The 10,637-nt window shown below is 44.7% G+C and overlaps 1 protein-coding gene across 2 annotated transcripts in view; it reads right to left on the bottom strand.

Annotated features, from left to right (window-relative positions):
• Positions 1-2,314: 2,314 nt before the first annotated feature.
• Positions 2,315-10,637, bottom strand: part of mkln1 (muskelin 1, intracellular mediator containing kelch motifs) — a 25,528-nt gene continuing 17,205 nt past the window's right edge. For both annotated transcript variants that reach the window (XM_005742624.2, XM_005742625.2), the window contains exons 11-18: positions 10,066-10,287; positions 9,850-9,979; positions 7,362-7,509; positions 6,572-6,686; positions 5,835-5,974; positions 5,077-5,179; positions 3,772-3,826; positions 2,315-2,921 (exon numbers count right to left, since the gene is read on the bottom strand). In XM_005742624.2, coding sequence (XP_005742681.1) covers positions 2,800-2,921; positions 3,772-3,826; positions 5,077-5,179; positions 5,835-5,974; positions 6,572-6,686; positions 7,362-7,509; positions 9,850-9,979; positions 10,066-10,287 — 1,035 coding nt within the window. In that variant the 3' untranslated portion in view covers positions 2,315-2,799. The remainder of the gene's footprint in view (positions 2,922-3,771; positions 3,827-5,076; positions 5,180-5,834; positions 5,975-6,571; positions 6,687-7,361; positions 7,510-9,849; positions 9,980-10,065; positions 10,288-10,637) is intronic.

The raw sequence follows: 10,637 nt of genomic DNA, 5'->3' as shown, positions 1-10,637 counted from the left end.
TAACATTGTCATAGCAGCAGGAAGTCAGTGGAAGCAGTTACATGCAGCTCACGTTACCATCACGCTGTTTGGAGGTGGAGTGTGCTAGAATTTCACTCACTGCTCTCATTTTACGAATGAATTTGATTTGTTCATATTTTAAAACACATTTTGGAGCTACAAAAGAATCGAGCAGGCGATGACACTGCCGTGGATTTGTGATGCATCAGTGGACTAACAGCTCTCCAACACTAAGCCCCACAGCTCAGGAAATTCAATTATGGAAGTTTATTAAAAAAATAAAAACAAACAGAAACGTTCTTAAGGTTCTTTAATTTCAAAATAAGAGCATTATCTATAATTCATGTGTCCAATGAATGAGATTGAATCAAAGATGCCAACTGATTCAAACTATGAGGGAAAGAGAGTGAAACGTAAATTTGGCCTGCGTTACACGACTGTAAAAGAATCCACTCTTCCATTAAACTGTGCCGAACGTTCTTTGAATCTCCCAGGAAGAAGTCTGTTCAAGTACAGCATGCGCTCGACGGACGGTGCTCAAGAGTCCCAGCAGCTGTGTGACTGCGTCTGTAGTGTTCTACTGCATCACAGCTATCAGAAACAAAGCACTGGAAGAAATATAAGCGAAAACGTTTCCTGTGAAATGCAATTAGTGAGAGTCTGACTCAGTCAGGGAAGACGGCAAACAGGAAGCGAATGGGGAGTAAGCACCTGCATGAAACACGGATCCCTCAGAGGTGACAGACAAACTGCAGCTGCCACAGCTTCAGTCCATTTCAACACTGCTACACATATCCAGCTACTCGGACCTTCGACATCCTCCAAAAGCATTTTATCCAAACTTCCCAGCTCAATGTTTTCCTTCCATATGTGAGGCTACAACCAGGTCTGTGTGTTACACATGGTTGGTAAGAAAGTCTCAGGCGTATAATAAAAATAAGCCGAAGCAGCTGACGATCAAATTTTACAAACTGCAAATGTCTCCATGATCTGAAGATGCGCCTGTTCGTAGAGTCCTCAGCGAGGCTAATCGCACAATGAGAAGCTTCAGGATCTCCTTCTGTGTTTGTGTGATCAGGAGGTACAGCAGCCGATGAAGGAAGGTTGTGCGTGTTCACGACAACAAAGGTGGGAAAGGTGACCTCAGCACATTATTTTGTCACCTGACCAATCAGCATGCTTTTATGTCACAGACGCTGCTGAACCTAAAGAACAGGGTGGGATCGTTTCTAGCTGCAGCACATCCAGGTCAACCACAGGAACTCAGTCAACAGAAGATTAATTAGCGATACTGGTTTGTGCTTCTTTTTTTAAGCTGCTCTCCATTTTCTTGGGCCGAGCCAGCAGCTCGTTGGTTACACGATGAGATTAGTCATGAAGATCATAACTGTAGCCCAGTTGAGTTATTATTAGTGCTGTGAGCGTTGATCCCGTTGAAATAACGCCATAACCGCTTTGAAGCGGCAAATCTCCGTTAGCGAGTTAACGCGGCTCGCTCGTTGGGCTGCACGCCACCAACGGGTTAGTGCTGTCCAGCCCCACGCACGGGCGAGCCACGCTAACTCGGAGATTTGCCGCGTTAATTCAGGTATGACGTTAACGTCATTTTAATGAGATTAACGCTCACAGCACTAATTATTATCAGTACAGAAAAGTTGATAACCCAGACTTTAATATTCAACGCAGATTATAAGCTGGAAGTTCCATGATCGTATATGTGACTGACTGATAATCAGACCAGAGCTTCATGCACTTCATCCTCCCATTGAAGGAACATGCTGCCAAACTGAAAACACCTTTAGCTGCTCTGCAAAGATCACGGTGGATACCTGCACCAGCACCTCCCTCACGTCTCGTTTAAACTCTCCTTAGTAAGGAACTGCTAAATGTGGAGCCACAGAGTGACTGGACCCTGATGTTTGTTTGTTTTTGACATTTGTTGATAAGGATGGGGAGAAAGAGCATGACCTGACACAAGCCCAGGACACGTGGAGCAAATTCCTATATGTATATTTACATATTCTGTACATCCACTCAGAAGTCAACGACAGGCCAATAATTTCACTGTTATCAGCCAGTTTTACAGGGATAGCAACCAAAACCTATATACCTATATATTTAATATATATATTAAACTTTATCTCATAGAATCATTCCTCTATTGTTCCTACGATGCTTAAAACTGCTGACTTTTTCCAGCCTGTGCAGCCGTCACGCTCACAAATAGGGGCAGGTGCTGCAGGAAAGCCAGCTTACCAACTCATTAAAATGACGCTGACATGTGGTTTTATAGGAGAAACAACAAAAAACAACACAATCTTAATTTTTTAACAACTGGCCTCAGATGTAAACATGTGAATGGACATGTGTGGTTGATTCTGAACGCACAGATCGAAGAAGAGTCAGCAACCAAATGTGCAAATTATTTTTGTTTAGCTTCAACAACAAAAAACAAACAAAAACAAAAGTGATGCGCTGGGCTTGGCTCCTGCAGTCTCCATCAGCAAGACAAAAGGAAAAAAGCACACGTGTACACACACACGCACACACACACCCTCAGGCTGTTGTAGAAATTTCACGTATTCAACAAGGACAGCAGTGTGTGTGTGTTTGCTGCCCTCATCGTCATGGTAATGCAGCCCGTGATAGCAGCAGATCAGTGGGGTGGAGGTGGGTGAAGTGTGATCCCACCAGCAGGGGGCGTTCCAGAATAGAAAAATAACTGGTCTCTGTCTCCACACGGTGTGTGCGGCTGGGCGTTCAGTCAGAGCAGTGTGGCGAGCGGCAGGCTGGGAGGGGCTAGAGCGTGATAAGGTCTACCAAGTTGCCCTTAGGCGGAGTCATGCTGTCTGGGAAGAAGTTGACGAGCGTATCGAAGAGCTGTGTCCGCTGAGCGTACGTCTGGTCTATGTCTGAGAAACCTGAGGGGGAGAAAGAAAACGCAGGTGAGCAGAGACGCATGTGCAGAGCAGAGCGCCATGCTTTCTGCTCCTCAGGCCGGGTCTGGAAACCATCTGTGTAGACTCAATGCACAGAGTCAGGCCTCAGCACACAACCTCTCAAAGTAATCATGTAGACACATATATGGCTTTACATCAGCCCTCTTTTGTTTATGTGATGTAGTTTGTGAAACACAGACAGGAAGCAATAAAATATCATTTCAGCACCTTCTTGATGACGTTTGTCACAAGCTGGTTTTAGTCAGTGTGCAGTGAAGACAGGCTGTACAGATATCTGGTAATCCTGCACCTTCATCAACCTGAACAAAAGTGCTGCCTGATGTGAAATACTGAGGTTTTGCAGACACATGACTGGTGACCATGTGACATTAACTTGTCCAGCATTTGGGACATGTGACAATCAATGAATCATTCTCCAGAGACACGGGAATAACGAGGGGAAAAGAAAGATTATTATCCAACAGACTGAGTGGCTGCTGGAGGTGGCTGGCAGTCGCTGGTAAAGCTTCAGTCTCACTGTAAACCAGTCAGTGACCCATGGTCCCATCCCATGGTAACCACCCGTCTCTAGGGAAAAATGCCTACAAACACTGGCACTCTGCGCAGGAGAGGAACTGTGAAACGAAGACCATTTGCCTTCAAAGTAAAAGTTGTGCCTCAGCGTTGCAACCAACTTGTTTCATTAAGTGCAACTTTTACTCTGAAAACCTCTGCACTTGCAGTTTCTGTCACACTTTTATAAAGACTATAAACCTGATGGTTCCCATGTGTGCAGAGCGTGAGCTTTTATGAACTCTGAACAGGTTCTTACCAAGAGGGATGAAGTCAGAGCTGGACTTGAAGAGCGCCGAGGGCAGCAGCTGGAACTGAAGCACACAGAACAAACGTCTGAGTCACTTTAACGTTCAACAGCAACGAACAAACAAACGCACTGATCAGAGTCCTGCTGCAGCAGGTGCTGCGCCGGTCTGAATGCAGATGAGGGCAGGATACACCTGAGCTCACGTCTGTCTACACAGACTCAACCTACCAACTGCAGCAGAGGCTTAACGCCTGCATTGCTCACAAACCAGCAAGTCTTTAAAGCAGTGCTGTCAATAGATCGTGATTAATCGCGATTAATCGCAATTACTTGATCAATAGCCTGGCTGTAATTACATTTTTTCAACTTTATATTTAAGCTTGTAACTGACATTTATGCAGTTATACTAATAGGGAAGTATACACTAATATATATATTAGTGCTGTCAAACTATTAAAATGTTTATGCCGACTGATCACAGGGGAACTGTGGATTAATTTGGATTAATGATTAAACATCATTTATTTTATTCTATATTAATCACGTTTCATTTTGCTTGAGCAAACAGACTCGAGAAAAAAGGGCAAACATCGCACTAACATGTTGAACGTTCATGTACAAACTCTGTAAACATGTATCCTCTCTCTGTCTCTCTTGGGGAGGCTTCACGTGCTTGAACGAGGAACCAAAGTTGTGTGAAGGTTCTCAGTGATGTTAACAGGTCTGCAGTTTGTTCCGCGTGGCGTCAGTCGATGTGTCCGAGGTCGACTTCCTGAGGCCCCGATGCTCCGCGAGTGTCCAAGCTGGGTGAGGCGTTAGCCAAAGTGCTAGCAGCATCCTGGCTAACGTGTGCTTTGAGTCAATGTGATATTTTAAGCTGGAAGCGCTTCGGTGAAAACAGAATTCCTTCTTGCACAACGTGCAAAATACCTTATGTGGGTCGACTGTTCCCTCTTATTTTCTTAATGCTCAAATTTCCCACGGAGAGGGCCGAAGCGCGTTTATCATCTTCCACATCGAGTTGATTGGTGCAGCTGGCCGTCACTACACACCAGCTGCCCCGTGCGCATGTGCGAAGCTGACTGGACAAACTGCCCGAAATGCCTTTATAGAAACATTGCAGGGATTCTGAGTCGCTCTGCACTCCAGGTGTGTTAAAAATTGTAATCCTGTTGCCCGTGATGGCGGATTAATATTAACACGTTAATTTTGACAGCACTACTTAATATTCTCAGTTTTATTATATGCACATATATGAATGCATTAAAAGACTGGATTGTATACAAACGTAGACGTTTAAGGGAAATCTTGTACCTCTTTGGTCTCATCCGGGTCTGTGTGGTCTACAGTGAGAGACAGGTCGTTCTGGAGATACTTCAGTGCACTCAGTGGCTCTGACTGGGCCTTTTCTTCAAACCTGTGAAACCAACACACAGTGATGGCATGAATACCAACAGAGGAGGCTGCAGTTACAGCTACTGGCAACTTGATGGCAACAGAAGCAAAGCAACTAAGTGCATGCTAGATTCCCACAGATGAGTCAAGTCAAAGGTTCTAGACAGGAAGTACTCATCCCTTCTCACACAGATCTGCACCTCTGCATTGCTACTGCTACAGTTACACTTACTCTTTTTAACTTTACGTATGCAAATCATGTCACCACAGTCACAAAAGCTGCCCCAATTTATAACTTTATAACTATAAATGAAGCAATTTAAAAAAAATCTTATTTATTGTTAGTTTATCCCGTTGGTCACAGCGGGAAGAAAAAAACCTCTTTAACAAGAAGAACCCCCCAGGAGTGCTGGGCTCATGAAGAGGCAGCTCTCTGCTGCAGCCGGCTGGGAGTGAGAAACAGCTTATATGTGAAGTAAGAAATAATATGAAAGTAGAAGAAGAATCTCAATAATAAAATCATTTAGATCGTGAGAGAAATCCAGAAGATTCCACGTTAAACTTGATAAACGGTTCACTTTAGAGGTGGAATACTTACTGAGCATTACTGCTCCAAGGTAAAGGGTTCAGGGTATAGACTACACTGCTGGCTGCTGGTAGCTTTTAAAGGCACAGACCTGTATTTTCTGATGAGGTATCTGCAGTGGCGGAGCAGGTATTCCTTGGAGGGCCGACACAGTTTGAGGGACCAAAAGTCATCCAGGCGCATCTTAGGAGAACAAGACTTCCCGGGGTTTCCCCCAAACAAGTAATGCACCTGCACACACACAAACAAGGATAAGATACATTTATCATTCACTCTTTAGTATGTTTTAGATATGTGCACAAGATAAATCTGCCTGTTGCTGTCTGCCGTGTGAATAAAACACACCGCTCTCATCTGAATTTAGCTTCTAAAATACGTGTTGATCTGATCGAGCTGTAGGCCCGATGCAAACGAACCAGGCCTGCACTAGGCTTCGTTCCACTCCACTGTTAATCCACACTTCCTTCACATTTACCTGCTGTCTGTTTACACAGGAAGTCTCAGAAAGGTCAGAGTTCAGACTTGTTGTTAGGTTAACATCGGTCAGAATGTCAAAGGGAAAAATGCTGCGTAAATCTAAATTGTTTTAGAACAAAAAAATCATTCTGCAAGTGACATAGTTGTTTGTTCATAGTGATTCTCCTTCTTTATTAAGGAAAAGGGGACGACCTACAAACAGTTTAAAGCATCATTAACTGACTTTTGTTTTTTTACTGTAAACATTTCAACTTTGCCATCACTGAAATTCTACACAAGCGCTTCGTGTTGCCAGATGTGTGAACGGGCAGTGGGAGCTGGGCTGTGTTTGTGTAATACAGTGTGCATTACTTTGTGCATCTCATCGTAGACCAGCTGGTGAGCAAAGCGTGGACATGGCTCCTCCTCCTGCAGAGCCTTGCTTGGGTTTTCTTTCACTGCCTGATCGTTCTTATACACACAAGACCTGAGCAGGAGCACACACACAACTTACATCAGCGGTAAAGATACACAACACTTCCTGAAGCCCTCGGGAACAACTGTTTGTTACAGCACAAACACACATTTGTGAGAAGCATTACTGACAATACTGCATGTCCAAGTCCTTCCAGTCACATTAACCCACAACTCCAACCTAAACCTGAATCATAAAGCCAAGTGTGAAACCTCAAACAACCATTTGATCGAGTTAAGAAAAATGTTTACGCCCCAACGTTTAAAAGTTGGCCGTCTCAAAGAAATGGGAGTCGCTCACACGATGCTGCAGGTGTCTCACTGAAGGATTTCACTGGACACAGAGTACAAGAACATTTACTGAACTCAATGTTCAGGAACACGGAGGCCTGCAGCCTGTTCTCACACACACACGCACGCACACGCACGCACACACACCTCTCAGGGATTACCAGCGCTGTGTGTGGAGAGGTCGTGAAATACTCTGCAGTGCTGACATTTGTATAGAAATGTTGAGTGCGAAGCTCATGCGAGTAGTGTTTGCATGCATGCTCTGCTGTGTGTTGTGGTGAACATCTTGGCTACAAAGAGCTGGTGTGTGAAAGTACTTCCTGTGAGTGTTGTTGTGGTTATGATCAGAGGAAGTTTTTAGTAGGACGAAGCGAGTGTTTATCTCTCCGTCTCCTACCAGTTGTTGCGGGCGATGTCGTAGATCCAGAAGGAGTTGCGCACATTTTCCTCGCGTTTGTCCTTGTCTTTACTGAGGCCGGACAGGACATGGATCTCGTTGAGTTCAGGGTCGATGGTGGCTCTCTGGGTGAAGCCCGTCATCGGCACTGCATACACAAGCGGAGCAAACAGACGGTCAAAGACAAACACATTTACCTGCAGGTCTGATTTAGCTAAATCAGGTCAGGGTTTCAAGCTGATAATAGCAAAACTTCTGTCTCCACAAAATGAAAGAAAGCGGCAGCGTTAGGGGCTATCAAAGAAAACTACTCGATAACATAGCAACGAGCACCATGGCAACAAGGACTGACACAGAAAGAAACAATGAACAGCATGCAAATGCAGCTCGGTGTGATCAGACATCCCAGCACACACGGTTGATCTTCTACGATTACAGCGGGCTAAAGGATCGAGCCAGGTTAAAACAGCACGGGGGCGGGGTCTCTGCAGATCAATGATTAGAGCGAAGCACAGGAGGAACTGTGCACGGTTATGATATGAAATCCTAACGAGGAGCTCGAGTCTGCCTGCAGGCCTGAAGCACACATTGTTTACATCTTCATACTGCGCCATTTCATAAAATCAGGAATTCAATTAAAACCACAAATGCGGAGTTCTGGGTCAGCTATAACAAAAGGTTCACACGTTATGACGCTGGCAGGTCAATCTAATGTCCAGTAGAAACAGTAGCCACAGCTCAGCTCACAGCAGCAACATGGAATCGTGACTCCACTGTCAGCACGGCTGCTTTTCCCTCCCTGAATCGTCCACACGATGGGCAGAGCATGAAATAAGCTGCTGACAGCTCAGCACTCAGTTGACTCAGGATGAGATGCTGTGGTGATGTGCTGATTTCATTTCTGGAAAATTACCATTTAAATGTGTGAAATTCAACTGATCGACTCAACCAATGTGTGTTTAATGAATTATTAATGATATTTCCGACAGAGCAACAGACTGTAAAGCTTTGTGAGGGGAGCCAATGCTGGGTCAATGAGTAGTAATAATATAAGTTATTTATACCTTTGTTCCTTAAATTTTTAAACACATATCTGTACTTTGTACTCCTTAAACAGGCTCGTATACTTTGGCTTTTGACTGGACTTCTTTCAGGTCACTGGGCCTTATGAAAGGCAGGTGTGTTCAGGTACGAATCAGCAGCGGATGTCACACAAACACAGATGAAGAGTCGCAGTCAGGGGTCGGCCGGTTTGGAGTTTTGGCACAACACTGCAAGAAGTGCAGAAGTTGCGACTGCAGCATCTAGTTGGCGATACCGAAGAGGAGCGTGCATGAAGGGAGTGACGTTTTCTGTTTGTCAGGTCATCGTAAATGCAACGTTTCTATCAGCTCAACAAACATCAGCAAACACACAAACCAACACGACCTGCCTGCACCGCCCTCAAAAAACCCCCAACCAAACAAGCAAAAAACCTCCAACAACTTCAAGAACCGAATGTGTTAGCTTCACCCTGCAAACTACATCTGTTATAGTCGACAGTTACCAGTCAGCACAACAGGACAAGCTGGCGTTTCAGTGCTGAGCTCACATCAACATGAGACGTGTTTGGCTTCATAATCAAATCCTTTCGGTTCTTTCCTGCTCACATTTTTCATCAAATCATACAGATTTGATGATAGCTCCAGCAGGGTAAGACAGAGGTAAGTGGTGGGTAGACAAGGTCTATTTATACTGGCTTTGAGGTGAAGCTGAGACTGTAGCAGACATTTTAGTCGATCTGGCAGGAAGTGTCTGAAGAGTGGAGGAGCTCCTTAACCAGACAATCGTCATCTCTGTTCTGATAGCTCACAGAATCTATTAGCCTCGATCATTTTATCATATTGTTAATGTAGCCGAGTCAAACAGAGCCCAGAAGACTACGAGGCAGCTACCACAAACGTGCAAATGAATATCTACCACGAGAGGAGTGCTCTCAAACAAAGCTGTAGGTTTTTAGTATGAATTTATCAATACGTTTCAGAACTGAAGCTAGCGAGCTAGTTTAATAAAAGGGTGATATTTGTTTCCAGGGATGTGTTCAGTAGCGCCTCGTTTTCAGGGTCGGGACAAACCCTTAATATACGCTTAAAGTAGAGCACTGCCCTGAATACAGGATCTGTGATTCCTCTAATAGAAAACAGCGAATGCTCCTTTTCCAACTTGGTTTTCAGGGTTTCTCAGTAAGTGATAATACCTGGTACCAGCTACGCTGTTCAAGTGAACCGAGTCGAGCTGACACTCGGTGACTGATGAGGGACACCACTAAAATCTAAATCACCACTTTTGAAACCCGGCAGTGTAAAAAACTGATGAGGTCTGAAAATACGCTATGATGATTACAGGCCACCTGTATTTGTTGTTACTGATAGCTTAATCTGTGTCGTCTCTCCCTGTGTGCAGCTCTATAAACCAGCGGACCTCATCATCTAGTATGAGATGTTCTTACCCATCCCAGAGTCTTTCTTGGTGCCATCAGATATGATTTCTACGTGATCTCCATCCACATCGTAACTGAAGAAATCATTGAGGTACGTCTTTGACCTCTGACCACCAAACACGTAGAGGCAGCGGTTCCTCTGGCGAAGAAACAGAAATAATGGCCAACATTAAAGTCAGTCGCTGACGGGATTGTCCTCAGAAATAGATCCAATGACGCACTCACAGTGTGGAAGAGCATGCAGTGCCCGATACGGGACTGAACATCCTCTGGGCCAGCGTTGCACGAGTCCTCCCGCAGGAGGCTCCACGTCCCCAGTTGGCAGTGGTAGGCGTACAGGCCGCTGAACTGCGGCTCCGACGTCCGGCTGTCATCCACGCTTCCATTACACGTCAGGATCCGACCCCCAAACGTGTAGATCATGTGCTTCTCAGAGTCCATGCACATCTGCAGGAAGAGCAGTTTGTCACTGTTAATAAAAATGCATCTTTGAGCTGAAACTAATTTACTTTGATTTAAATGCTTCAGATTAAATCAAAGCTTCCTTCATTACATTTTCCCCATTTGTTTTTTTGAGTTGAAGCTTTTTAACTGCCTTGTGTTTTCTTGGACACGACTCCGCTTTAAAATCATTCTGCCTAACAAATGTCCAAAGTGGGGATGTGTGCGACTACACGACTACTCGATTGCTCGTTGCTGTTCTTACGAGTCGTTTAACTAACTGTTGAAATTTAAATTTGATGCCCAATGCTGGTCAATTATTGTCCTAAATGTTATGCAGACATCTGCCACCAGAT

The sequence above is a fragment of the Pundamilia nyererei genome, unplaced genomic scaffold (genome assembly GCF_000239375.1).
Source record: "Pundamilia nyererei isolate P.nyererei 1_Seehausen unplaced genomic scaffold, PunNye1.0 scaffold00122, whole genome shotgun sequence".
In the NCBI taxonomy this organism is placed as follows: domain Eukaryota; kingdom Metazoa; phylum Chordata; class Actinopteri; order Cichliformes; family Cichlidae; genus Pundamilia; species Pundamilia nyererei.
This window is presented reverse-complemented; position numbering and strand designations above follow the sequence as displayed.